A 27,801-nucleotide genomic window follows, 5' to 3' on the forward strand; every position below is an offset into this window, starting at 1 on the left:
CGCCACGCGAGCCACATTTCTATTTTAGAGTTTAAAAAAAAAAAAAAAAACCAAAAAACACAAACCCACAACAAAAACAACGAAACAAAAAAAAAACCAAACCCCCAAACCACCAGCAAGAGCCAATTCGGCGCGTATTGCAGAGGTTTTTTGTTTGTTCTAACAGCAGCGACAAGATCTCTACAGGCAAAGGAGGAGAAATAATCAATACCAGAGCCCTTGAGTTGTGTAATTGGAGAGGGCTTTATTTTCTGCTGAAGAGAATTGGAACTATACAGCTGGACCAAAGCCGGGATTTATTATTTTATTTTATTTTTCCCCGTTTTTATTTCGCTAAACATAAGCAATGCGGTGTAACCGGAAAACAACGGCTTACAGTGTTTAAACCACAAGTGGCTCGAGAGGAGCTTGAGAAAAAAAAAAGGAGAAGGAAAAAAAAAAAAAAAACCACAACCAAAAAAAACAAAAACGACGACCCAAAAAAACCAGCCTTCCAGCTAAAACTAAAAATCCACAATACAGTCGGCCCTACGGAACGGCACCGTGGTGTCTAAATAATGGAGTGACTTCAGGCCGGAATGGGAAGCACGCAGCATCCTACGTACCGCTACGCAGCTCGGGCTGGCTACCCACCATCCTGCAGTGGCAACTACTTACTGGCCCTTCGCCTCTCTCCTTTGCGTTCGGAACCCAAAAAGGCATCTTCAAGTTTTAACGAATCGAAGGGATGGCAGGAGGGGAGAGAGAGCTCCCGGCGCCACCGGGCGAGGGGACAGAGGGATGGTCCTCGCCGAGCTGCGTTAAAGGGAAGCTACGGACGGAGACAGAGGGATGGGTGCCCCATGCTTAAGCTGGCTCAGCCTTTGATACCTTGACGGTCAATTAACGAATGGCTTTAGTAAATCAATCAGTTCTACGAACCAACGGAGCGGGCTGCAGAGCGAATACCCTCCACTGGGGTTTAAAAATGCGTCGAAACGATCATGCGGGGGCTGGGGGTGGGGGGGGAGTTGGTTCCGTCGTAGCACCAGAGTTCACACGTCGGCTCCGCGCTGCAATAAATACTCTGCGTCTAGAGACGGGGGCGGCGGCGGCGGGGGGTAGGGATGCGGGAAGCACTGGAGCGGGACCTTTAGCGTTGACAATTCCTCGGCCCAGGAGACACGCGGATGTAACTCAAGCAGCTGTGGCATGCCAGAAACGTCGGGTTTTAACGTTCTCTCTGCTTGCGAAAGATGCTACCGCCTTGTTCCGATTGCGTTCTCACCCGCGGCTAACCATGCACCTCTGCAGGTGAAAAACACTGTGTCGGGTGCCACAGAAGATATCGAGATATGAAAAATGAGCTTTTTTTTTTTTTTTTTTTTTTTTAAACTGGATATGAAGTTCGTTTGGGGAGAGTGCAGGGTTGGAGCAGGTTTGGTTTTGTATTTTTCTTTTTTTTTTTCTTTTTTTTTTTTCTTCTTTGTTTTCTTCCTTTTCCTTTCTTCCCCTCGCCCTTTCCTCTTCTACGCGTCACCAAGGCACTTCACTCTGTGCGGAGGATGATGTGGATCCCTGATTCTGTGAAAACTGGTCCGCTCATCTCGCCAGCCCTCAGCGCAAATGAGGCGTCTTCAAAAGGTTTCTGCATCTGACCTGCGGAGAGCAGACACCAGAAAGTTCAATTAAGCTCGGCAACGAACGGAAGATCTTTCTGAGCAAGCGAGCCTCAAACGAAGACAGCTTCCAGGCAAACAACAAAGTCACCAATTAATAACGCGCAGGGGGTGTTTGTTTTTATCCTTCTCCCAGAAGAGGATTCAAAACAACTCATTCACACATGCATGCACGCGGATTTTTTTTTTTTTGATTTTTTTTAAAATTTTTTTTCCTTTTTTAAACAGGGCGGGGGTTTGCGCAGATCCTACAGAGGCAGCCGCAGCGAAGAAAGATGCTCGGGAGAGCTGCCGACCCGAAAGGCGGAGGAAATCTGTTCCGCAGACTCACTGGCACAGGCGAACGCTCCTCTTCCCCTCTCGTGTGCCCTCCAGGTACGCAGGGAGAGGGGGACGGATGCGGTGTGAATTACAAGCTGCGCTAAATAATTTACGAGGCACATGTGGGTAAATGTCATGACCTAGATAAGGATCCCTCTGGAGGCTCCGCTCTCCCGAATCACCCAGTTTCAGGAGGTTTAGAAATCCAGGCTCGGGAAAGGCAGAGGTGCCCAAAGGACCCCGCGCGGGGATCCCCAAGCGGAACTACCGCAGGGCAAAGAAGGAATAAGCAGCACAATAACGGCCAGAATAACTCAAATCAAGAGCAGAGACACCAGCCTGCTACAGGGGGCGGTTCAAGGGGGACGGGATTTTTGCCCAGTCTCACGGAATCATAGAACCGTAGGGTTGGAAGGGCCCTCTGGAGATCATCTCCTCCAACCCCCTCCAGAGCAGGGTCACCCAGAGCAGGCGGCACAGGAACGCGTCCGGGCGGGTTTGGGATGGCTCCACAGACGGAGACTCCCCCACCTCTCTGGGCAGCCTGTGCCAGGGCTCTGCCACCCGCAGAGTCAAGAAGTTCCTCCTCGTGTTTAGGTGGAACTTCCCATGCTCACGTTTGTGCCCGTTACCCCTTGTCCTGTCCCCAGGCACCACTGAGAAGAGCCTGGCCCCATCCTCCTCACACCCACCCTTTAAGATCCCCCCTCAGCCGTCTTTTTTCCAGACAAAAAGCCCCAAATCCCTCGGCCTTTCTTCATCGGAGAGACGTTCCCGTCCCCTCAGCATCTCGGTAGCCCTTTGCTGTCCCCTCTCCAGCAGTTCCCTGTCCCTCTTGACCCGGGGAGCCCAGAACTGGACCCACAACTCCAGCTGCGGCCTCCCCAGGGCAGAGCAGAGGGGGAGGATGACCTCCCTCCACCTGCCGGCCACGCTCTTCTTCATGCCCCCCAGGATGCCACTGGCCTTCTTGGCCACCAGGGCCCATCGCTGCCTCATGGCCGTCCCGTCGGCCCCCAGCACTCCCAGGTCTCTCCCCACCGAGCTTCTCTCCAGCAGGTCACCCCCAACCTGTCCTGCTGCGGGGGGTTATTCCTCCCCGGGTGCAGCACCCTGCGCTTGCCCCTCTTGAATTCCATAAGGTTCCTCTTTGCCCAACTCTCCAGCCTGGCCAGGTCTCTCTGGATGGCGGCACGGCCTTCCGGGGTGTCGGCCACCCCCCCAGCTTTGTGTCACCTCTAAACCTGCCGAGGGGACGCTCTGTCCCTTCATCCAGGCCATTGATGACGACATTGAAGAGGACTGGGCCCAGCACTGACCCCTGGGGAACACCACTCGCACCGACCCCCAACTCGACTCTGTGCCCCTAAATCACAACCCTCTCAGTTTCCTGTGATTAACTTTTATATTAACTTTAGAGCGGAGAAATTGCCCACCCCAGCCGAAATAATGAGGTTTTACCACTGCCAACAGGTCAAAGTCCCACCGCGGGAGCCTCGGCAAAAGCTTCAGCAGAAGGACAAGATGCCCGGGAGGGAAGGCTGGGAGGTGACAGTCCCCCAGGCCCAGAGACAACCCTTATTCCCTGCCCTTAGCATCAACCGTGCCCAAAGCTTGCCTCGAGCTGCCCGAGGTGATGGACAGACCAGCCACTCGCCAAAAACCCAACATAAAATCTCCTGGAAGTTTATGACGTTCGTCTCCAAGCTGGGCTGTGGCTTTGGAACCCGCAGCACATTCGGAGGGGGCGGCAGAGGCAGCTCGAGAGCCGGAAAAGCCACCTCGCAGTGATACATTCATCTCTCTGCAAATTAAACCTTCCCGACCCCTTCCAAGACCACACACCCCAAATGCCTCACGTCTCATCTCCGGAATTTATGTTTTCCTTTACGACCTCCATCCATCCCTACCCCTTTCTCCAGCTAGGGCACTTAAGATGCCACTAAAGATGCTCGATTCCCCCCTTTCGGGATTATTAATAGCTTCAGCTTGCTATTTTTCTCTCTCCGAGGAAGAAGTGGTTTATTACTGAAGCGACCTGATGCATCCGGCTTCCCAGCGTTTCGCTTCTCCCCTTTCAGCATTTAGATTAATGGCTAAAAATCCAGATTAGAAGCTAGAAGCGGCCTGCCTGGCTCACGAGCTTCGGTTACAACGCCGGTGTCATTCACCATCGGGCAGACTCGCCTCGGCACCTGAATTTTTGTGGTTATTTTCCACTAAGGACGCGAAATCTTTTCCTTTGGATGAAGTATCAGCCCGGCTGCTACACCGCAGTGGTCTTCCTGGCGCAGGAACAGGACTTATTTGAAGGGCAGACAAATTGAAATGTTTTAAGAACTTCCCCTCCCAAGTCACCACCGCTCCAAGTTCTAACAAATTACGTTTTCAGCCCAGGGAAAAATAAAAACAAGGAGAGGCAGAGAGGGGGGATGGAGAGAGCAGGGCTTTGGTTCCAATGCCATCTAGTGGAAAGCGGCTCTTGCGACATTTCTTTACGTTTTGGCGCAGCCAGAAAAATAAAATAAAGCAATCTCTTTCCATCCCAAAGAGCACAATGAACCCAAATTTCTGTTTGCCCTGAACCCAAAGAGACGGCACCCTCAGGTCAGCCCCGCCTGAAAGGATCTATTCGAGGAAGCAACTGTTGCTGAACTGCACCCCAAAAAGGAACGGTGATTAAAACCAGTATTTTTATGGGGGGAAAAAAACCCCAAATTACATTTGAAATAGAGTTTCACCTGCCAAAGCCAAGTGGGCTTCGGCTGGCAGGGGCTGAACGAGCAACTCCGAGCCCCTTCCACGAGCCCGCTCGTGTTTTAAGTATTCCCAGGTGTCCTGGTTTGGATGACACAAGACTAATTTCTTTCCTAATGCTCGGGAAAACTGCATTTTTAGAAGACTCTAGTGTCTGAATTCATTAAAATATTTACTTTATAGCCAGCTCTGGGATGTGGGTTTCAAGGTCTCGGTGTTTTCAAGCTCCCCAGGTGCGGGGATGAGAATAGAAACCCGGGCACTCGACCCAAGCTGCCAACAGGATTATTTCGTACCACAAACGTCACATTATATGGAAATGAAAAAGTTTGCAGAGGAGTTTTTCTTCCCTGCCATCCTGAGAACTCCTCGCCCCGGTGCCGGAGCCCTGAGTCCTTCCCTTCTTCCCGAAGCCGCAGCGCTGGCAGTGTCCCACATTGGCTGGGAGCGCCCGGCTTCCTCCTGATAAATTGGGCTGAGTATCATCCTTGTATATTCTATACCGGTATCGGGATCAATACTGGCTCTTTAGTGTTATTAATGTTAATTATTTAGTCTTATCCTATTCAATCTCTTTATATTTCAACCCTCGGGTTTCCTTGTTTTTCCCCAATTGCCCTTCCTGGGTGGGGAAGGGTCATGGGGTGATGGAATAACTGTCTTAACGACAATAAACTGTCGTGGGTGTCTCCCAAACCCTAACACCGGGCCATCCTGAGCGGGGTGACAGCCCGGCCCGGCAAAGGCAGCTGTGCGAAAACCTCCTGCCAAACCTGTACAAGCCCGAAAGGAGCTTCTGAACGCTTTAATCCATGGACCTAAGCGGGAGCGTAGGAAAAACGCTTTCATTAAAACGAGAGGCGAGATTCCTGCTCGCCATTTCGGACAGGCGCAGCTCTCGCGACAGATCTTCCTCTGCTCCCCCTGCAAGTCCCTGGGACGCCGGGGCACGGATGATGACAATAAATACAGCACTCTCTCTCCCCGGCAAGAACCTTTCTTGACCCTCTTCAACTAAAATATGCGCGGACACCCTCGCTATAAAAAGGTTTTGGGTTGTTCTCTGAATTTTGTAGCCGTACTCACGACACCGTCGCTTTGTATTTTCCTCCTAGCGGAAACGACTGCAAAAAACACCGCTATGATAAAGCCGAAGAGGTTTCGAATGTTACCCGAAGATTCTTCCTCCCACACCAGCAAATCTCATTAACGAGGAAGCACCCACGAGCTTTTCGTTGTCGCTCCCTCTCTGCGGCAATCAACAATCCCGTAACAAAAATCTCTGGCCGGCAACATGACTTTGGCGGGCCGAGAATTATTCTCGTTTCCACAATTTGCTAATAGCTTTCTCATCGAAGATTAGAAGGCCAAACCATTTATCTGCCGTGCCGTTAGCAAGACTTATCCGCTTCTTCCTCATTCACGGCTCATTACCCTGTGCCACTGGATTTCCATTCAGTGTAGCTGGAAAATCCTTTTCCAGAGGGAAAAGCCAATTTCACGAAAAGGCGTTTGCACAACGACGCCCCTCTGCCTAGAATAATATTAAGAGTTGCATTCCTAATTGGTTTAACTTCCAGGCATCAAACTACATTTCCTGCACAGCAGGCTGCCGAGCGGATAAATCCATTCTCATGTTCATTCCCCCACCAGCGGGGTGCATTATTAAACACCCGCCACCCACCGCCAAGAAGATCGGCGTCAAGCCCGTAACCGTGATCCGGCGTTCGTGCTGCCGGGCTGAGCTCCACTTACCTCTCCCGAACGCACCCAAATCGCCGCCCGCTTTTGCCGAGCTGCAGTCGCTAAACTGGGAAGCCAGAGATTCAAAATCCTCTTCTCCCGATTTTATCTTCTGGATGTAGCCTGGAAAGACAGGGAATAATTAGTCAGGGAAGAGGGAGGGGGGGGGAAAAAAAAAAAAAAAAAAAGCCCAAGCCCCCACCCTTAAGCGTTACATCCCGCGGCAAGAAGGCCACAAACCGAAAATAAAAGGCTTTCAAACCTCCTGAATGAATTCAGAGCCAGAACTAAACTTTTATAACACCTTAAAAGCACTTGTCTCACTCGTGGGTTTTTTTTTTTTTTTCCAAGCACGTTTCCATCCTCGCACCGCGGCCTATTTCTATTTAAGCTCCTATTAAATAAAAAAAAAAAATAAATGGTGATTCCGCCTCCTGCGACCCCTGAAACGTAGGGAATTATTATTGGGCTTCAAAATAGATGAGCTTTTGATTTCCGAAGGGCTCACCTCGCTAAAAGAACGAGCGGGAAGAATCCCCGAGGAGCGAATTATTTGTCAAGACGGCGTTTTAAAAGGTCAGCTAAGAAATATTCGTAGTCTCAACCGAGAGACTGTTCTGAACCTTCCTGGACCAGCGGAACCCCAACCTTGCTGGCTCCTAACAGGAAAACCCAGGAGACAAACGGTGTTTTCCAATCGACAGCTTGATAACGCGATGGCGGAGCCGCCAATTACAGAGACTGACTGGGAGGAGCAAAGCACGAGCGCCGCTGCCGCGTCCCTTAACACCCCGCGGGGCAGATTTTCCCGGGTTCTCGAGGCACCGAGAAAACCCCGCGTCGTTTCACGCAACTCAACCCGGTCCAGCTCCTTCGTTAAAAGGAGCGTGACCGGCTACTCCAAATCCCAAGCCGTCACCGCGCCGACCTGCAGCCGCCCAAAACCCAATTTAACACCAGTCGCAAGGAACATTTCTGCACGGGGACGGTGGCTTGGGCTGGATTTGAAGCCTGCAAACTGCCGAGTATCTGCTGTGGGTCCGGCTGCCAGGTAAACCTCCACCTTCCCAACGCAGCCTGCTCTGGCCAGAGGGGCTTCCCTTCCACATGTTGGACCAAAAGTGACGAATTCAGACTAAATTACATCACAAAAAAAAAATCCTTCATCCATGTACTTTAAGCAAGGGAGCATCCATCCACGCCTGCCTTGAAGGACAGCCCCAAATGGATGCTCCGGCTTCCAACCCAAAGCAACTCTCCATACCAGCTAAAATCCACTTATTTCTCACCAGAGTTTTGTTTAATTTTTTAAATCCCCTCTTTCCAGAAACCTCCCGCCAGCTTCTGAAAGAATCGTCGAGGCCTCTCTTCCATTTTAGACCTCAGCGGTCTTCCCCCTTCAAAAAAAAAAATACTGATTTTTTTTTTTTTTTTTTAATAGAGGAAAGAAATGTGGTTGCCCTCCCCTCGAAGCTATTAAATCCCCTGGTTTCAACAACCGAACTCCCAGGTAAGCCCTGTAGCTTGCATGCGTGAAGAGTCTGCACTTTGCCAGATAAACCTCTAAAAATAATATAGAAAATTGGGCTGAGCATAGTTTATTCCAGCCACAAAGAGTGGAAGAAATCTCCCTGAAAAAGGGCCGGGCACGTAATTCGAGAGTTAGGCTTTATTATTTGGAGGGATGTTCTCACAAAAGGAAGAGGGCGGTTTCTGATGGAAACGGATGAAGAAATAAGTATTTTCTAGCTCGTTTTAACACTATATACTTGTACACACCTGAGGAAATATCTGTGAGGGCTGCGGGCAGGAGAGAAAATATTCCTTGAGGAGAGAATGGAGGCGCTGAGGTATCCAGCAGCAACAAAAAGCTGCCTTTTCATTTTTAAACGAACCCCTTTATTCCAGTTTAAGGCTAGCAAAACCAAAACGAAGGGGTTTTAAGTCTTCAGAGTAGTCCTCTCTGGTCCAGCCCACTTTTCCTCCCCAATTCAATCGTCTCTAGCGTAAATCTTTTAAATTCAGCAAAGCGTTCAGGACTTTTCCAGCTGGACAGGCCAGGAGGAAAAGCTACCAAAAAAATAAAATAAAATATGGGAATAGGAGACTGATCACCTCTTGGTTTAGAATGGGGTTTTTTGGGGGTTTTTTGGTTTGTTTTTTTTTTAAAACACGTGCCCTGAATATAATTCAAAAGCCAGAGAAAGTTATCTTTAATTCCTGACACGCATAACCTGCTTTAACTTGTCACCTAAGTGAGATTATACCCATTTTTCCTACCTGCCGCTTAGAGCGCACATGAGCGGGTGGAGAACGTCTCCCCCAACGTCTGAAACCCTACAAAGCTTAAGGCAACAGCTATTTATCCTGCATTAAAAAGGGGGGGAAAAGAAGGATTATTTAGCCGGGTGGAAGACAGTTCGCCGCATTTGTGTTCTAGGAAAGAAACCGATACTGGTTCATCCTGTTAAACTAAGCCGCTTGAGCGTAAGCAGCTACTCGCTGACAAGACAGAGTTTATCTTAAAAAATACGTATTTGCAGCACCGTAAATACGTATCCGATCGTATACAAGTGCCAATCCCCAGCAAGGAGCTGTCACAATCGCACCCAGAAGCGTCAGGAATTATGGCTTTAAGATATATACCGACGTTAAAGTAATAAAGCATCCAAAGGAAGGATTAGAGAGTTTACGTTTACATCCTAAACTGCCTGCCCTGGTCACATCAGCAGGTAAAGAGTTTCATAAGCGTGCGGGGCAGGCCGCTCAACCACACATTAAAAGAGAATTTAATTATTAAAACCTCGGGATTTTATGCTGGTGACCAGCCCGAGAGCAAAATCTGCCCGTCAACCAGATGAGGGTTTTTCTGGATAAAGCCTAAGGCTTTTTTAAAGCTGAAGTAGTTGTTTCAAAGCACCTCGACTGGCGCGAGAGGCTCGCACCCCGGGTCTAAACTTTGGCTCCGTGAAGTGGGATTAATGAGCCTTTTCCCCAGACGATCTCAGCCGTTTAGAACAAATTATGCAGATCAGGTACTGCCCGGCTTTTAATAAACTACCCCGAAAAATCTCCAGGCGTAAGGGAAACGGAGTTAATGGGAGATTAGTGCAAGAAGAGCAAGATGAAGAACGGCAGTGGATTGTGCTGAAATGGGGAGTATCGGGGAAGAGAAGCTTTCGGGCACCAAACTTTGGGATGAATCCCAACCGATTCTGCAACAAGAAGCGGGGGTCCGCTAACGAAGCGTGCGAATAACGAGCTGGAGGGCGGGGAAGCGCCGTCAGCAGAAAGGAGGATCTGAATATTTAACGCGACCTGAATGACCAAGGAATGATCCGACGGCACCCAGCGAAGCCGCGGGCCTATTTGCAAACGCAACCCAAACAAATCCGCGAGCTCCGCCAGAAAAAGGAGGACGTAAACGCGGAATTACAACTCCGAAATAGGCAGGAGGATTTTAAAAGCGAGAGGCGCAGCCCCGAAGTCGTGGTGCCCTCAGCAGAGAGAAGGGCAGTAGTAAATGCCACAGGAGGAGGCGCAGCCAAGAGCTGCTCTGAGATCTCGCGGACCACGGTGAACCCGCGCTCAAGAAAAATTAATCGAAACTGAAGTGCAAAGGAGGGCTAAGAGCAGAAACAGCAGAAGGGATGACCTACATTACCAGAAACTAAAAGCCCGGTTGGCTCAGGGGGCAAAAAAAACAGGCTGGGAAAGAGCAGGGCTCTCGAAAACCACCGAGAGGTCAACGTCAGGAAGAAATTAAATTTAATTAAGTAATTAAACAACACTAATGCAAGAAACAATGGATGGAAAGTGATCGTAAGTGGTATTTAGCTGGAAACCGGGTTTCTACACGTAGAGAGATGGTCGGAAATAACCTTCACAGCAAATGAACTGCCTCTTGAACGGCGCCTGATAAAGCTCGCGGAGGGGGCTGAAAGGTTTCGCTGCCTTAAAGAGCGGGGTCAGGCTCAAATCTGAAATTTCTATCTAGTCCCGCGCTCCCTGCGACGTTATCACCTCTCAGCAAAGCACCTGGTGATCCAAAATCCTCCAACTCCTGCTGGAAGACCACGGGAGAACTAACCTACATTTAATCCTCCCCTGCAACTTTCTCAATGGATTAAAAAAAAACATTCACGGGCGACGCAACCCTCCAGCTCTCTTAACTCTCCTCCCTTATTAGCAGAGAAAAGCCATCAAACGGAATATTTGACATCAGTCAAGTTCACCTACCGAAAACATTTATCTTTAGTATCATTCCCTCTCCTCTGGGAAAAAAACTCCCTAATCAAATTTCCTCCTCGCTTTTTTATTGCGTAAAGCGTTAAGACCCGAGCGGGATTCGGAGGGAGATCTCTCGGGTGTAACCGATCTCCAAACAAAACAGGAAAATGCGTGGTACTGCACCTGGCAAACAAATTCCTCCCCGGAGACCTACTTCGACAATTCTACGCTATAATTACATTTCCCAGGTACAGTCCATCTGTGCAGAGAAGCTCATCGATGCCTGACTGTCAGGAGCCGGAGAGGAGATCCTCCCAAGAAGTTTCAGCTGTTCTAGAAACTTAATTAACAGTAATTTTCAAGAAGCCGCCGTAAAACAAATCGTAAGCTGATGTTCCCTACGACCTTCCCAGGAAGATAGAAAGGTGGTTGGGTTTGGACTTTTTTTGACATTATTCCCATCACAGGAATTAATTCCCTAACGGCCCTTACCAAGAAGAAAAGCCGGGTATTTACATGAAGTGAGTTTTAATCACGGCTCTCTTCCTCTTCAGACACCACAGAGAGATTACGAAACGTAAGAGTTATTCAACAGCGAGAAGGCCCTGACGCTGTCAAGGTTAATCTCATTCTTTCCAGCCACGGGAAGTTTAAGCTGTTTCTTTCCCTCACCTTACCAAAGAACTGCGGCATCTCAAAGAAAAACACCCAAAAGTAAGAATGACAACAATTGTTGAGTCCAAATAACATTATTCAGGCTTCTAAAGATAACTAGCTTTATAGAACATCTATGTATCAAAAAGTCTACCTCCTCACAAGCTCCTGAAATACGTCTTTAGAGATAACGAGACAACTTCCCCTTCTAAAAATGTAAGTGATTCCGTCTTACAAAGATCCAAGTTCATCAATGACTGCTTAAAACGCCTGCATCATTTCACCTCCCCCCTGTAGAAAGCTCTGCTCTGGCCTTTTGACGACCATCACGCCAAAGAGATGGGTCTACACCAGTTTTATTCTTCAAAAGAAACGAAAGAGAAGAGCAAGACAGAGAGAGAATTTGCAGCTCGGCTGAAATATTTCAATCTATTTATCTTTACAGCAGTCTCGGCGCCCTTGGCACGGAGCTGCACCCCGAGGCGGGCGTCCCGCTTTGTCACACACCCCCACCCACACGCTTTCTCGGCCACCCCAACCCCAAAGGAGACAATTCCCTAAGAAAATTCCCATGCGCGCCAATTCTTTTAACCTCCCCTTCCAAAAGGCGGGGAGCAGATACCACCTGCTGGTCACCGCCTCGGTGCTTCAAGTCATTCAGCAAAGATAATTTCCCCTCCCAGGGCTTTCGAATAAAAAAAGTCCTTAAATTTAGCGTTGGGTAGGATGGAGGCAGTAGCCAAAACACCCTCCGTATCTTCCCTCCCTCGTTGCTGAAGCCATAAAAGATAAGACAAGCCCAGGACGTATCCGTGAGCTCGCAGCTTTGCAACCTCACCCCCAGAAAAGACAAAGCTGCCCATTAAAGAGCCTGGTCTCAGTTTTCACCAATTAATCCACGGGACTGATTTAAACCTCACCCCAACCCCTTCAATTCCTTATCCTACGAGGTAAAAGCCAGCAGGAAAAGCCGAACGTGCTTTCCATCAAGATCAAAACAACCTCGATGCCGAAGAATGGCGACATCAATTCAATTCTACTGCCAGAGCTGCAAGAAAAAAAGAATAATCTAGGCTGCAAAGATTACCACCACTTATTGCGGAAAGCACACAGCGCCCTCGCTCCTAGACCAGATCACAAACCAGAATATTTGGGGAAAAAAACAAGCCGATCAGGTCGCCCGTCCAGCCTCGCGCGAGGTCGATTCCCTCCTACAAACAACTTGATTTCAAGCAGAGGTTAATTAGAACTGACTCTAAGCTGCTATTAGGGCGAGGAGTCAAGCGACATTAAATAAAAAGAAATGTTTAAAGAACATTTGGTTTAGCTTCAAATCATTTTATTTTTAATGTAAAAATACACATTTACAAAGAAAATACAAACAAACCTCTGAAATAACATTACCAAAAAAAAAAAACCAAAACCAAACACAAAGGGGAGGACGTAGGGGCTGGGACCTGTCTTTACGTCATTTAATCATACAGCAAAATTGTTCCTCCGAGTGGACAGGCCACAGGAAAGTCCATTTTCAAACCACTTGGCTTAAAAAAAACTTGGCTTTAGCAAGTTCACGACACACCGAACCACTCGGCTCGGGGTCCAAATTCTAGCCTTAAAATGACTTTTCCCCTTCAACAGAATCATATTCCCTCTCTCTCTCCTGCGTTTACTTGCCATTTATAAGCTCCAGTGCCTCATCTTTGGTCCGCGTGATCTTTTCCTGCCTCCACGACGAGGGCCTTCTGGACTGGTTGTGTTTCACCAAGAGATGTGAACATCGCACTTTGCTTGGCTCCCCTTGGCCGTTCTTCCCGCTGCCGCTGGGCCGTTCCCACTGACTGGCATTCGTGATGTGGTTGAAGTAATACACACGGCCTGCGGACAGAGAGAGCGGGCCGGGGTTAAAAAAAGCTCCCGGCGGACACTGAGAATCAGCTTCTTGACCCCAGGAACTGGCTTCCGACACCAAGAACGAGCTTCTTGACCCCAAGAACCCATTTCCGACCCCAAGAATCAGCTTCTTGACCCCAAGAATCGGCTTCCTGACCCCAAGAACCGGCTTCCTGACCCCAAGAACCGGCTTCCTGACCCCAGGAATCAGTTTCCGACCCCAGGAATCAGTTTCCGACCCCAGGAATCAGTTTCCGACCCCAGGAATCAGTTTCCGACCCCAAGAATCAGTTTCCGACCCCAGGAACAAGATTCTTGACCCCAAGAATCAGTTTCCGACCCCAGGAACAAGATTCTTGACCCCAAGAATCAGTTTCCGACCCCAGGAACAAGATTCTTGACCCCAAGAATCAGTTTCCGACCCAAGAGTGATCTTCTTGATCCCAGGAACCAGCTTCCTAACCCCAAGAACCAGCTTCTTGACCCTACAGGAAAAGACGACTGGATTTCTACGATTGTTCGGCCACATCCTCGCAATCAGCTCAAACACACGAGGTGGGAAACGAGACTTTACAACTCCACATAATTTCCTACGCAAGCGTTTCCGTCGGCAAGCGCCTTCAGTCAAAGCAACAGCCCCGCGCAGAAGCAGGCTCCAGCTGCCTTTCCAATTCACCACGCTCCCACGGATCAGCGACAAAACACCCACCGACACCGTCAGAAACCATAAACACCCCCAGGCAACACCCGGATGCTGCCGAGAAGGCGGATGGTGCCGGGTTCCTGGCCTGGGGATACGACTGCATTTCACTCTAGCCCTAGTTACAAGGGTGAAACAGTGTAAAGCCTCTCCGTCAAGCACAACCCGCAGCAAACGTGGCGAGTTACTGTTAGCAAAGATCGCATCTTTGTATTGCACAGATCTTTCCTGCTGAAAATCACCTTTTTTCTACCAGAAAATAAGACCTTCCCACACAAGAAGTCTGTGGTTTCCCCAGGTAGCAGAAAATGAAGCTTCTGTGAAGTCACCTCTCGACACATTCGGCATTAAAGCCAGGTAATTGTGCTGCTCAGAGGCTTTCTAGCACTCAGCGCCACGCGTGCGATAACTCACAGCATCGATCGAGCCGATTTCTGCTCTCTTCTAGCAAATCACTCACCCCAAATCTCTCCACTGGAGCTTGGAGCAGACCAGACTCGAGAAAAAAGCCAAGGAAACCAAGGTGAGGGATGGCAACAGCAGAGCTGTGCGGTGGGAAGCTACGACCTGATAAAAAAGGCTCGAGTTCATCCCAACAGCCTGGACCTGCTCACTCCAGACAGCCCCGGAGCTCTCTCCCTCTAGGATGCTCCAATCGCGGTGTTTCCTCCAAAGAAGGCCTCACACGGGCCCCTCTTCTCTTTTAGCCTCATCGTCCCCACCTCAAACCGAGCAGAGCAGCCAAGCTGATGAACATGCCCTCCCAGGAGCTGCTTTTGAGCCCCTAAGCCTAGAAAGCTCTCGCTGTAAAGGACGAAACCCTCCTGAAAGCACCATCCTGACGCACAACTTCCCTCCCGGAGCCACGGTAGCCCCACCGAGGGCAAAAAAACTGGAATAACCTCCCAGGGAAGTGTTTATCTTGTCTAGAGTGCGTGCTGTTGCTGAGAAAGGTTGGACCAGATGACCCCTGAGGTCCCTTCCAAGCTAGGATTCTGTGATTCCACAATGAATCTGTGATTCCACGACGATTCTATGACAGCATCCTGCCGCGCTCTAACCCGACCTTTTATAAAGAAGCTTCTCTGGGCTCTGCCACCCTGCCCCCGTCGGGAGCAGCCCCTCTGCGGCCCCACACGCCCCAGGCCCGGCTCCTTTGGCAAACCACGGTCCCAGGAGCCGCTTCGCCCTCCCCCGCCAAGGGCACCCCCCCCCGCCAAGGGGCACGACGCCCCTCGGGCACGGCAGCCCCGGAGCCATACACCCCGCAGACCCACCCCCGCCCGGCTCTCAGGCCCGCCCCAAGCCCAGCTCTCCACAGCCCACCGCCTCCAGGCCCCGGGCACCGCTCACGGCCCCTCAGACCCCGGCGAGGCCCAGGCCGGGCCCACCGCGCCGCGCCCCCGTCGGAGCTCAAGCCGGGCCCCCGAGAGGCCCAAAGCGCCTCCCTGGGAGCAGGCATCCCCCCCAGCGCCGCCGCTGTCCGTACCGGAGCTGCGGCTCATGCGCTTCTCCCAGCCCGCGGGCAGCTTCTCCTCCTCCGCCATCTTCCCTCGGCTGCGCCTCCCGCACCGCCCGCGCCCGGCCCGGCCCCATTGGCGCGGGGAGGGGGGCGGGCCGAACCCACCCCTTCCCCGCCTCCCATTGGCCCGAGGGAAGGCAGCGCCCACCCTCCCCGCGCTGCCATTGGTGAAAGCGCCCGCCCTTCTAGCGTTCATTGGCTGCGGGCGGGAGGCCGCATTGAGGCCGGAAGCGGTGCTGCGCACGTGACGCAGGACACGACGGCGGCCGCGGACGGACAAAAGCCACAACGCAAAGAGCAACGCGTGGCGCCCGCCCACTTCGGCGCTCCCGGTGCCCCGTCCCTGCTTCCCCGGAGCCACCGCAGCAACCAGCGACTCGAGAGACACGTTTATTATAAATCACTTAAACACTCCAAGGGCAGCTACAGCAGGTTTAGAGCCTCAACATGGCGCCAGCTGGGGAAAACCGGGAGAATGGGGATGTAGAACGGGGACTGGGAGGGAGGAGAGCACGGGTGGTGGTGGGGGAACCGGGGGGGAACGGCAGCCACTCGCTACTGGTAGTAGAGCTCCAGGTTCATCCCGTCGTGGATCTCATCTGGAGGATGGAATTAAGGAGAAAGCACGGAGGGCAAAAAAAAAAAGGAGGGGGGGGGGAATGGTTAAAAACAGAAGACACCCGCCCGGAGAAGGATACAGTCGCCCAGCGTGACGTGATCCTTAAAGATGGTGTACCTGCGGGGACGGAAAACACAGTTATCAGGTGGCCGGTACCGGTTCCAGCGCCCCGGGATGGGGCGGGGGGGGAACCCCATCCCGGGGCAGAGCCTGTTTCACCCCCCCGGCCCCCACTCACCACTTCTTGAGCACAATTTTATCCCAACGGGTCCCGGTCTGTGCCGCGATCAACTTCTTCAGGTCGCGGATGGAATCCTCGGTGCTGGCGGGGGCCGTTAAGGATAAACCGGAGCGGGGGAACAACCGGGAGCAACCCCCACACACATCCCGCCCACCCCCCCACCTCCTCCCAGTCCCGTTTCCCGGCGGATACTTGCATTTTACCCGCACTTTTTTACCCAGACGGTCGTTGCAGACGACTTCGATCATGGCGGCCTGAGAAGAGGGGGGGGGATACCGGGGGTTAACGGGGAGGTACCGGCGGGGGGAAAGAGGCCCCGGGGAGACACCGGGAGTGATTTATCGGTAATAAAAAGGGATGTTTAACCCCCCCTGGGTACCTCCGCTCTGCGTCACTCCGCCACAACCGCTGCCGTACCAACAACCGGAAGTTACCGGGAGCCCGGCCGGAAGCGGAAGTGACGCGAGCAACAGCCTCCGCCTCCTTGTTGTCAAGCGGCCAAGATGGCGGCTGCGGAGCTGTCGGTGGCGCCCGGCTCGGTGTTACTGAGGGTTCTGGAGCTGCTGCCGGTGCGGGACCGGCTGCGGGCGGCCAGGTGGGACCCCCCCCCGCCCCCCCGGTCGGCACCGGCCTCCTCCCGGCGCTGATGGCCCCGAACCTCCTCGCAGGGGCTGATGGCGGCGGCCGGTGCGGGACCGGGCGGTCTGGAGACGCGTAGAGCTGAGGCCGCACCGGGTAGGGGCCGCCCCACAGCACCCGGCGGGGATCGCCCCACTGCGGGCAGGGACTGGGGGGGTCACCCCAAGTGCGGGCAGGGGCTGAGATGGCGGGGGTAGGGGGTGGGGAGAGAAGCGGTGTCACCTCAGTGCGGGCAGGGGGCTGAAAAGGGGTGACCCCATTGTGGGCAAGGGACAGACGGAGGGGGAGGATCACCCCACTGTGGGCAGGGTGTGTGGGGGGATGTCGATCACCTCACTGGAGGCCCGGGGCTGAGATGGCAGGAGGGAGGTGTGTGTGGTATCACCCCACTGCAGGCGGCGGGGGGGGGGGGTGGGGGGTCACCTCAAGTGCTGGCAGGAGGCTGAGATGGGGGGGGGTGTCACCCCACTGCAGGCAGGGGGCTGGTATGGGGGGAGGTGGCAACTTGCTGGGGGCTGGGAGGGTCGCCCCACTGCAGGCGGGGGGGGGAAATCACCCCATTGCGGGCAGGGGCCTCAGATAGGGGGGGAGGGATCACCCCACTGCAGGCAGGGGACTGAGGACAAGGGGGGACATTGCCCCACTGCAGGCAGGGGACAAAGGACGGGGCAGGGAGGTCACCCCACTTGCAGGCAGGGGACTGAGATGGGGGGACATCACCCCACTGCGGGCAGGGGACCAAGGACAGGGGAGCAGAGGTCACCCCACTGCAGGCAGGGGACCGAGGACGGGACAGGGAGGTCACCCCACTGCGGCCAGGGGACTGAGGGGGCCCTCCTTGGCCACTGGCCCCATTTCTTTCTTGCCCCCAGCTCACCGTCCAGATCCTGCAGTGCCTGGTGCGGGGGCATTTTCACGACAGCCTGCGGCCGCTGGAGCTGCAGGACAAGCTCCGCACTGGCTGCGTGCCCCGGCTCTTCTCCCCCGAGGTGCTGGCCGCCCTTGGGGCGTGATGTCCCCACCTCCACCGACTGTCCCCGACAAAGATGGAGCTCTGCCGTGTCCCCCGTGAGAGCATCCCCCCTTCCCTCACCACGCTGGAGCTGAGTCGCTGCGGAATCCCCCACAAATGGTTTTGCGGCTCCACCCTGAAGAGTCCACTGTGGATTCTGGATTCTGCCGCAGCTGCAGCACAACGTCATCGAGTTTTCTGATCACCGTCTGAACATCTTCTCCCAGAGCCGCTTGAGAAGACACTGAGCCTTTTTGGCACCCGCCGCGGAACAGATAAAGGGTTTCGGAGAGTGGCTCCACACCCAAAGCGCCTCACGCTGCGCTGCTGCGACATCACCGACTCTGGGGCCGACTCCATCGGCTGCCACACGAAACGTCTCCCGTTCCTCAAGATCAGCGACGTGTGCGTCGTCCCGGCGAGCATGGCTCTGGCTTCCTTAGCCCTGCGGCGCTGGGAGGTGCCGTGTCTTAAGCTCTGGGCTAATATTTCCCTCAGGGCCGTTATTGCTTTGTGCCAAGTGCTGCCCCAGCTGAGGAACCTCAAATTAGGTGGGGTTTGCTTTACAGATAAAATCATCAGTAAAATTTAGGTGAGTTTGCCCCACTGTGGCTTTTCACACCTTTGCTGATGCAGGGCACGAAGCGGTAGAGCTTTTCCCCTTCATTACTCTGCCTCAAGCGCTCCTTTTTGGGTAAAACCTGTTTTCTTGGGAACTGCTGTACAGATTTGGGGGAAGAAAATGCCCATCGAGGCTAAACTGGTGAGTGCGTCATGTAAAATGGCTTGTGGGGAACTTGCTGTTGGTAGGATTCCCCCCCGCCCCTCCCTTTTCTGTGGATCAAGGGAAGAGGAAAGCCGGGGAGCACCCACCCTGTGGGAACCCCACGGCTGAGCTGACCAAAAACTGGCTGAAGTTACAAGTTTAACCTCTTCCCCGGCCGCGAAACGTCACTTTAAGGCAGTGCCTTAACGAGCGCGGAATTCGAGGAGCGAAGTGGGACGCCCTCCTGCTGCCGAAAACACGATCTGGCAGCCCGAACCTCCGACTCCCAGTTAATGTCTAACTCCAGTTGCTTAACTGCCCTGCACGTACGCTCCGAACTCTGCCGGGGAAGAAATAACCTCGGCGACACGCGCCGGAGCTGCTGTTTTCGTGGAAGAGCTCAGGCGATCCGCCCAGACAGCGAGCGGTTGCGAGTCCGGGATGTCGTTTTGGCTTCTGCTTCCCTTCAAATGCAGTTTTTCAGTTACTCTTCGGAAAGGTTTTGGTCCTGAACGCCTGGTCCTGAGAGCTGCACGTCCCGTTTGTGCGGGGAAGGGGTGGGTGGGGGCTCTCGGGCATCACCGGGGGCTGCCGTTACCTCTGGCTTTTGCTGGGAGCAGCCACGGTTCCTCGTCACCTTCCGTTGTCCGCGTTCTCCCCGCAGTGCCACGACACAGGAATGACCGACACGGAGCGTTGCCACGTTGCTGTTTTTATGTCCTCGAATCAGCCGAGGGTGCTTTTAAATCAAAGATTGTGTTTTATTTAATAAAAATGCTTTTGATTTCTGTTCTCCTCGCGCTGCGAGGTTTTAACTGAATTAATTTCGTTGTTAAAATAAAGAAGTCGGGCAGCTTTTGTCGCCGAGCAGCGTCCTGGGGTGGTAACGGCTGCTCTCCTGGCAGGAAGGTCCAAGCGGGGACGTCGCGTTGCCACATTCGCCCGGCCGATTGCGGCGATCCTGAGCTCGGCACCGGGGTCCCGTGGGGAGACCCATCCATTTGGCTCCTGCTTTAGTCAACCCTTCCATCCCAGCAAAGCTTTTCCCTGGCGGCAGGAAAACGCACGGAATTACAGAGAGCTCAAACAAACACCCGAGGCCTGGAGCCTCTAAACGCCCCGATCCCCTCCCTGAGAGATTCTCCCACGTGGTTCCCCCCCCATCCCCGATCCAGGGACGTAAGTGATGTTTCCCGCAGGTTTTTTTCCCCTTCCTTAGGCCAAGAGCGTTCCCTTCAGAAGCTCAACGGGAGGATTAATGTCTCGGCTGAGCCTTTTTTTTGGCTCTTCCTGGAGATCCGGCTGTTTTTCAACCTCCCCGCCCTCCGTTCAGCTTGTGCAATAACCCCCCGGGTTTGAGACAGACCTGGATGGCACCGACACACACACACACACACACGCCCCCGCCTCCGCCCAGTGTGACGAAATCCTCGTTGCTGGGCGTCTCGTTAACAGGTCTTTGCGCCCCCGACCTCCTTTTTGTTCCTTTACACGCTCTCAGTGGAGCTTTGGGGCAAATAAACACGGGTAAAATGCCCCAGCTCTGCTTTGGAAACCATCCCAAGGCTGCTGCCTTAATAACTACCGCTACGTGTTTATCACAAGCCCGGAGATTTACGCGGGGAGTAATTAACGTTATTAAAACTTGGAGCGCTATCTGTCCCAGCACTCTCCGGGCTCGGGGAGCGAAGGTAAAACGGCAAAAGGGAAAATTAAAAACGCTAAAAAAAAAAAAACATAATAAAAATCCATCAGTCAGTCAAAGCGCGGCTGGATGAGGCGAGAAGCCGAAATATCCTCTCGAATGTTTGCAGCGGGACGTCTGGGAGCCTCCCAACGACGTCTTTTTAATATCCCGCCCTCCCAACTTGCCAGTTTTCCCTCATCTCCGCAGAGCACGGAGCAGCCATTGCGAATTCGGGCGGCGCGAAGTGGGGTTTGAGGGTTGGAAGCGGGAGGGGAGGTGTAAATACCCGGTGGCCGCGGGTAAATTATAGGAATAAAGGACGGAAAGGGTCTTCTCAAATCACCGGTTCTGTTTCCACCCCCGTAGCACGGCACCTCAAACCCCTCACGCATCTACTGAAGCTTTCGGAGCCCCTTCTTGCTTCTAATTTCCAAATTCAGGGGGTTTCTACCCTGTTTATCTCCGTTTCGTAGAATTATAGAATTATTTAGGTTGGAAGGGACCTTAAAGATCATCGAGTTCTAACCCCCACCTTCATATTTCGCCAACCTTTACCTTGAACGGTTCTTCCCCCGACCCTGCCGTAATGCCCATCGCGACATCAAAGCCCACTTTTTTTAAAAAATACAGAATAAAAGCGAAACCCTCAGCGAAGTCGGCTCAAGAACCAGCTCCCAAAGTCCCACCGGGGCCGAGAGGAGCGAAAATCCAGAACCAAAAGGAAAAGAAAACTTGGAGAAGACCGAATCTTTCTGGGTTATCGCTCTCCGCAGGGAGCGACCCTTAATCAACAAGCTGCTCCCGTGCCTCCTGTGGCACAAGATCAGCCCCAAATCCGGTTTGTTTTCCCATAAAAGTGCATCCGTTGGGGCGGTGCTTGTGCCTTCAGCTTCCATTTCCAAACTAAAGACCATTTCTGATTTTCCAGGCCGTTTCCAAAGCCATCCATCCCTCCATTCCTCCCTCCCTCCATCCCTCCCTCCATCCCTCTATCCATCCATCCATCCCTCCCTCCATCCTTCCATCCATCCATCCATCCATCCATCCATCCATCCATCCCTCACTCCATCCCTCCATCCATCCCTCCATCCATTCGCTTGGAGGAACCACTTTCCAAAACTTGAGAATTTGCCCCTTTTTCCCACCAAAAAAGGTGGGGAAGAGTTACAAACGCGAAGAGCGCCCAGCTCGGCCGGAGGAAAAACCTCCAGACAGTGGAATTATTGGAAGTGGACACAATCCAAGCTGCTATTTTGAGAGGACAAACCAATAGGACAGAGCCTGAAAACAGGTTGGTTAAATTATAACCTTTGGATGGAAGATCCCCGGGGGTAGCGCGACTTCCCTGTTCCAGAGATCCCGGGGAAAAAAAACCCTTCTGCTGACTCGGTCCAACAGTGCGTCCTCCTCCCAGGATGGATGAGGAACATCTTCACGACGATCTGCAGGTTTTTAAAGGTAAACTTCGTCCCTTCCACCCGGCCCCTGCGAGGAGATGGCCAGAAGCAAAGAGGGCAACGAGACCGTATCTTGTGTCGTGGTCCTTCTCCACCAACACGCTTGGTTTCTGAGGGAGAGGAAGGTCCATGTTCTCCTTCTTCCTCTCTTTAGGCAGCTCGGCTAATTAGATCTAACGGGGTTGATTGGTTGGGATGGGGAAGCCCACCCTGATGAGTTTGTCCCTGGGGTTGAGGCTGAGATGGAAAACGAGGGAAGGGGATGTCGTTGAGGGTGTGGGCCGTCGTTGAGATGATGTTGTGAAGCTGGTGGCGCCCAACCACCAGCACCCGAGAAGGTTCAGCCTCCGAAGCATCCGGGACCGGGGCAAAATGAACCTTTTCCCGGAGCCTTCCCAAGTTGGGGTCCCCAAACCCAGTGGCCCAACGCCAAGGTTGAACCTCCCAAGGTTGAACCACGGAACCCAAAGGCGTTTCCAAGGTTCAACCCCTCTGAGAAGGGCACCTGATGCCAGCCAAGGCCACCAAAGAGCCCTCTGGACCACGGACTGTCACCCGGGGGACAATTTCCCTTTTGAGAAGGCTTACTGGACAGCCAGGAGGCTTTAGAAAAGTGTCGCAGCCCAAAATATCCGGCATAAGCTTCTAATTTCTTTTTATTTTGCTTTTGTGGCACCTGAGATCACCTGCCCCGACCTTTAGCAAGGCCACGCCGGGGCTCACGCAAGGCGCCGTGCGACAGCCGTGGGGTTTGGGCAGCTTCCAGCCCCCCCAGCTGGGTCCCAACAGGAATCATCACCCAAGTTTTGGCTTCTGTCGCAAATTGTTAACTACTGCGGGTTATTTATTAACCCTTTTAGCAACGGGACCAGAGGAGCTTTGGGGGGAAAAAAAAAAAGAAAAAAAAAAAAAAACCACAACCAAAAAACCAAAGCCCGGTGATCCGAGGGGGAAATATTTCCACATCTCTTTTGTTTTCTTTTAAAGACGGAAACTTCTTGCAGCGGAAGCTGAGATCCTTTTGCCCGGTCTATTTGCTGCTGGCCCTCTCCTTTTTCCTGACCGTCACCCTGTCGGCTGTGTCGCTCTCCAGAGGTACGGGGGCCCAGCTAATTAGTATTATAATAATTAATAATAATTAATCAGGCAGGTGGGATCGAGGGATACGGGAGGTCGGAGCGCAGGCGCCCCGCTCTAGGGGACTCTGTGGGTCCCAGCTCCGCGGGCCGGGGGGGGGACCGGAGGAGCCCCCACACTGCCCCATGGAGTCACCGCCGACGTCCACCTCACCCTCTATAGATAAAATATATTTTAAAATATGTGAATATTTTCATTATTATATATCTATATCTATCTATCTCTCTCTCTCTATCTCTATATAAAATCATTATTTTATATAGAGGTATATAAATGTATCTATAAATATATAAAAATGTAAAATATCTATAAAAATATATGAAAAATCTATAAATATCTATAATAATATATGAAAAATCTATAAATATCTATAAAAATATGTGAAAAATCTATAAATATCTAAAAAAATCTATAAATATATATAAAATATCTATAAATATATATAAAAATATCTAGAAATATCTATAAAAATATATGAAAAATCTATAAATCTCTATAAAAATATCTATAAATATCTAGAAATACCCATAAAAATATCTATAACTATCTAGAAATACCCATAAAATGTATAAAAATGTCTATACATATCTATTAAATACATAAAATATCTAGAAATATCTCTCAAAATCTATCAAAATATCTATAACTGTCTATAAAAATATAAAATATCTAGAAATGTCTAGAAAAAGTCTATAAAAATATCTATAAATATCTCTAAAAATCTACTGGAAGTCTATAAACGTCTAAAAAAAAATCTAGAAAAAAATTTCTAAATATCTAAAAGTATCTAAAAATACCTACAAATACCTAAAAATATCTAAAAATGTCTAAAAATATCTATAAATATCTAAATATATCTATAAATAGCTATAAAAAGATATAAAATACCTATAAACATCTATAAAACCGTATTAAAAAACCCCTCTAAATATCTTAAAAAATATTAAAAAGTCTACAAATATCTGTAAGATACATAAAAAGATCTGTAAATATCTATAAAAATGTATGAAAGACCTATAGATAGCTAAAAAAATCTATGAAAGTCTAAAAAATCTATAAGAATGCCTGTAAACATTTGTAAAGATCTATCAAATATATAAAAATACCTATAAAAATACCAAATATCTATAAATCTCTGTACAAATATAGAGAGTATCTACAAATAGCTATAAAAATATATAGAATACCTATAAATATAACTAAAAATATCCCAAAATATCGATAAAGAATCTATTAAAAATCCACAAGTATCTAAAAAAATCTGCAAAAATAGCTCTAAAATCTACAAATATACATAAAACCTTCTACAAATATGTATATAAATGTCTAAAAATCCCGGCTAAGCCGAGCCATAAACCAGTATTTGAAGTTTCCTGGGATTTTTTTTTTGGGGGGGGGGGCTGGAAAAGCGCGGCCCCAGCAGAATAAAGGCCCCAAACCCCCCCTTCAGCCGCTGGGGGGGGGGAGGTGGTTTTTTTTTTGGGGGGGGGGGGGCGGTGGGGGGGGCACCGCCATCCGTAACCCGAATTCTCCCTCTCCCCAATAGTTTCGGCCATTTCGTCTAAACTCAACGAGTTGCGTCCGGAAGAGAAGCGGAACCAGACCGTTCCCGGCAGGGATTTTCTCCGTGAGTCCCGCCCGAACCCAAACGCTTCGTTTTTATTTATTTTGTGGGGTTTTTTTTTTTTTTTTAGGTTGGGGTTTGGTTTTTTTTTTTCCCCTTCCCCCTCTAAAAATTTCCCGAAATTCTCCCCCCGAATCGGTCCAGCTTCACCGCACGGTGCAGGGCATCCCTCCCCTTCCCGCTTTGCTTCTCTGCCGGCAGCAAACACTTTTATATTTTAGGGGGGGGAAAAAAAAAACCCAACAAAAAAACCCCCCAAAAAACCAAAACACCTCAATTTTTCCTGGGAACGGGGGATTTTCAGGTGCTGCTTTCGCGGCGATCCGATATCCAGCAAGCTCCGGGGCTGCGCCCTTGCGCCCGCACCAGTTCGGCACCTGGGAAAACCCTGGGCTGATCCCGGCGAAGGAGCAGTTGATCCCACCACACCACCCCACCCCCCCCCCCCAACCCCCCCTCCTCCTCCTTTTCCCAGTGTTTCCCTGCGGACCCGACACCAGGCAATGGGAATACTTTGATGGAAAATGTTATTACTTCTCCCTCACCCGAACGAGCTGGCACAAGGCGAAGGCCCAGTGCGAGGAGATGCGTTCCCAGTTGGCCGTCATCAACAGCTACGCCAAGCAGGTAAAGACACCCCCCCGCCTCCCCGCCGTTTCCGGGGCAGGAAAACCCAAATTTCTCCAAATCTTGCCCCAAAAATACTGCGGAGCCCCCACCACCCCGCTGCCATCCTGCACACACGCGCACGCACAACCCCCCCAAAGCGGGCGGCTGGGAGTTGTTATCCTGAGCCTCAGCCAGCAGAGAGCAGGCGGGACCCGCGCTGCCCGGCGCCGGCGGGAGCCCAGCCGCACACACCGGCACTGCCGGGATGGTGGAACCGTAGACTGGTTTGGGTTTGGAGGGACTTTCAAAAGCCACCCCTTGCCATCGGCTTCCCCCCCCCAACCCAAGTCGCTCCCAAGCCCCGGCCAACCTGGCCTTGGAGCCCTCCGGGGGTGGGGGCAGACGCAGCTTCTCTGGGCGACCAGTTCCTTCCCGATATTTCAGTCTGAATCTCCCCTCTTCCAGTTTAAACCCGTTCCCCCTCATCCCACGGCTCCCCTCCCTGATCCAGAGTCCCTTCCCGGCTTTCCCGGAGCCCCTCTAGGGACTGGAAGGGGCTCCAAGGTCTCCCCGGAGCCTTCTCTTCTCCAGGCTGAACCCCTCCAGCTACAGATGATCCCCTAAATACATTATCCATGTGCATATACCTGTGATTTTTATGTATATTTATTCATTTAACACACAAAACCTCACTTGGTCTGCCTTTGGCTCACGCACCACCCCCCTCTCCGGATCCCGCGCCTGTACCAAGGGATAACAGAACGGTTTCTTTCCCATTTTCAAGTTTCCCCCCCCTCAAATCCGCTGCCGTAACTGCGCTTTCCTCACTGGTTCTCTCGGAGTTGTGGGGACGAGGGAAGGCAGCTCATTAAAATGTTTAAACAAACCCTTCCTTAAGCAAGCCGAAGGTTTTCTTTTGGAAAAGTCTCCTTTTGGATGGGCTACACCCGGAGCCGGGGGCTGTGGCGCTCATTGTGGTGTAACAGGGCTTGGTGGAGAACCATGGGATGGTTTGGGTGGGAAGGGACCTTAAAGGCCACCCAGTGCCACCCCCTGCCCTGGGCAGGGCCACCTCCCACCAGCCCAGGTTGCCCAAAGCCCCGGCCAACCTGGCCTTGGACCCCTTCAGGGATGGGGCAGCCACAGCTTCTCTGGGCAACCTGGGCCAGGGGCTCACCCCCCTCACAGCCATGAATTTCGTCTAATATCTAACCAAAATCTCCCCTTTTTCAGTTTAAACCCATTCCCCCTCGTCCCACGGCTCCCCTCCCTGATCCAGAGTCCCTCCCCGGCTTTCCCGGAGCCCCTTTAGGGACTGGAAGGGGCTCCAAGGTCTCCCCGGAGCCTTCTCTTCTCCAGGCTGAACCCCCCCAGCTCAGCCCGGCCCCACAGCAGAGGGGCTCCAGCCCTCCCAGCATCTCCGGGGCCTCCTCCGGCCCCGCTCCCACAGCTCCGTGTCCTTCCCATGGCCCCAGGGCCGGACGCAGCGCCATCCATCCTTCTCTTCCACCTTTCAAATGAGTAGCCCAGTGCGGGGTTGTTCCTCTCGGGCTCCTCCACAGCGCAAACGCGGAGCCGAGGTGTTGGCTGCCGGCTCGAGGAGCCGTTTCCTGGTGCTTTTCCCTCCTGATCCCTCTCCCCGCTGCAGAATTTTGTCATGTTCAGGACAAGGAATGAGCGTTTCTGGATCGGGCTCACCGACGAGAACTCGGAAGGGGAATGGGAATGGATCGACGGGACCGACTATAAAAGCACCTTCACGTGAGTGTCACCCTGCCCTGCGGGTTTTTTTGTGCCCCATCGCCCCAAAACGGCCGGCAGCTTCCCCGCCTGCACCCCCCCCATTTCACCCAACAAACCGGGTTTCTTCACCCTGCCCTGGGACGGACGTTCAGCGGGAGGTTTAACGGCAGCAAAGGCAAGAATTAGCATCTAAAAATCGTCTCAAATCAGCCGGGTTTAGCGAGTCCCGGCCCCCGGGGGGAAAGCCGCTCGGCTCAGCTGCCTGCCCCTTCCGCCCTCTCCCAGTTTGATCCTTCTCCCCCCCAGGTACTGGAAGGAGGGAGAACCCAACAACAGCGGCCACAACGAAGATTGTGCCCACGTCTGGGTCTCCGGCCAGTGGAACGACGTCTACTGCACCTACGAGTGCTACTACGTCTGCGAAAAGCCTCTGCCCAACTGAGCCAAACCAGGCGCGGAGGCACCGGCCCACGTTCCGACACCTCAAATGGTCCTTTTTCTTCTTAATTTATACTATCCGAGCGCCCGCTCCCTGCTCTTCCGCCCCACCGCGCTGTCCCAAGGAAGAGCGGGGCCGGATTTTGATGGTCCTAAGCAATATACGCAGGAATCCGGGTTCTCCGTGGGGAGCTCAGCCTAATAAAGGACGATTATTGCTCTGGTTAACGAAGCTTCGGTGGGTGCGGAGGGGTGGGGGCGAGCTGGGGCTGCAGACGGACGTCGGGCAGGTCAGCAGCAACGCCGGGAGCAGGCTGGGGACAAGTGGGACAGAGAGGAGGACGGTTTTCAGCT

At 52.1% G+C, this 27,801-nt stretch overlaps 4 protein-coding genes across 4 annotated transcripts; 2 read left to right on the forward strand and 2 right to left on the reverse strand.

Moving 5' to 3' along the window:
- Nucleotides 1-224: 224 nt before the first annotated feature.
- Nucleotides 225-15,589, reverse strand: PIN1 (peptidylprolyl cis/trans isomerase, NIMA-interacting 1). The gene is made up of 4 exons (XM_054183465.1): nt 15,443-15,589; nt 13,038-13,238; nt 6,492-6,602; nt 225-1,638 (listed from the first exon to the last, which is right to left on the reverse strand). The coding sequence occupies exons 1-4, from the start codon at nt 15,498-15,500 to the stop codon at nt 1,529-1,531; spliced, it is 480 nt and encodes a 159-aa protein (XP_054039440.1). The 5' UTR covers nt 15,501-15,589; the 3' UTR covers nt 225-1,528.
- A 263-nt stretch (nt 15,590-15,852) lies between these two features.
- On the reverse strand, nt 15,853-16,626 carry UBL5 (ubiquitin like 5). Its single transcript, XM_054183466.1, has 4 exons — nt 16,528-16,626; nt 16,333-16,416; nt 16,174-16,211; nt 15,853-16,074 (listed from the first exon to the last, which is right to left on the reverse strand). Exons 1-4 carry the CDS (start codon nt 16,581-16,583, stop codon nt 16,031-16,033), a joined length of 222 nt encoding a protein of 73 aa, XP_054039441.1. The 5' UTR covers nt 16,584-16,626; the 3' UTR covers nt 15,853-16,030.
- A 33-nt stretch (nt 16,627-16,659) lies between these two features.
- FBXL12 (F-box and leucine rich repeat protein 12) lies at nt 16,660-19,576 on the forward strand. Its single transcript, XM_054183329.1, is given in 5 exon segments — nt 16,660-16,930; nt 17,004-17,070; nt 17,802-18,131; nt 18,133-18,222; nt 18,225-19,576. Coding segments are annotated over 5 exon segments (972 nt in total). The 5' UTR covers nt 16,660-16,838; the 3' UTR covers nt 18,618-19,576.
- Nucleotides 19,577-21,740: 2,164 nt separating this feature from the next.
- Nucleotides 21,741-27,669, forward strand: LOC128901433 (hepatic lectin-like). Its single transcript, XM_054183436.1, has 6 exons — nt 21,741-21,897; nt 22,884-22,991; nt 24,580-24,660; nt 25,133-25,284; nt 26,915-27,027; nt 27,316-27,669. Exons 1-6 carry the CDS (start codon nt 21,855-21,857, stop codon nt 27,449-27,451), a joined length of 633 nt encoding a protein of 210 aa, XP_054039411.1. The 5' UTR covers nt 21,741-21,854; the 3' UTR covers nt 27,452-27,669.
- Nucleotides 27,670-27,801: the final 132 nt, after the last annotated feature.

The sequence above is a fragment of the Rissa tridactyla genome, chromosome 25 (assembly GCF_028500815.1).
Source record: "Rissa tridactyla isolate bRisTri1 chromosome 25, bRisTri1.patW.cur.20221130, whole genome shotgun sequence".
Taxonomy (NCBI): Eukaryota; Metazoa; Chordata; class Aves; order Charadriiformes; family Laridae; genus Rissa; species Rissa tridactyla.

Coding starts and splice junctions, on each gene's coding strand:
- LOC128901433 (XM_054183436.1), top strand. CDS start 21,855: ATGGATGAGGAACATCTTCACGACGATCTGCAGGTTTTTAAAG. Junction 22,992..24,579: donor GGCTGTGTCGCTCTCCAGAG/GTACGGGGGCCC, acceptor TCTCCCCAATAG/TTTCGGCCATTTCGTCTAAA. Junction 27,028..27,315: donor GACTATAAAAGCACCTTCAC/GTGAGTGTCACC, acceptor TCTCCCCCCCAG/GTACTGGAAGGAGGGAGAAC.
- PIN1 (XM_054183465.1), bottom strand. CDS start 15,500: ATGGCGGAGGAGGAGAAGCTGCCCGCGGGCTGGGAGAAGCGCATGAGC. Junction 13,239..15,442: donor GCGCATGAGCCGCAGCTCCG/GTACGGACAGCG, acceptor CTCTGTCCGCAG/GCCGTGTGTATTACTTCAAC. Junction 1,639..6,491: donor TTTGGGTGCGTTCGGGAGAG/GTAAGTGGAGCT, acceptor TGCTCTCCGCAG/GTCAGATGCAGAAACCTTTT.
- UBL5 (XM_054183466.1), bottom strand. CDS start 16,583: ATGATCGAAGTCGTCTGCAACGACCGTCTGGGTAAAAAAGTGCGGGTA. Junction 16,417..16,527: donor AAAGTGCGGGTAAAATGCAA/GTATCCGCCGGG, acceptor GGCCCCCGCCAG/CACCGAGGATTCCATCCGCG. Junction 16,075..16,173: donor TCACGTCACGCTGGGCGACT/GTATCCTTCTCC, acceptor TCCATCCTCCAG/ATGAGATCCACGACGGGATG.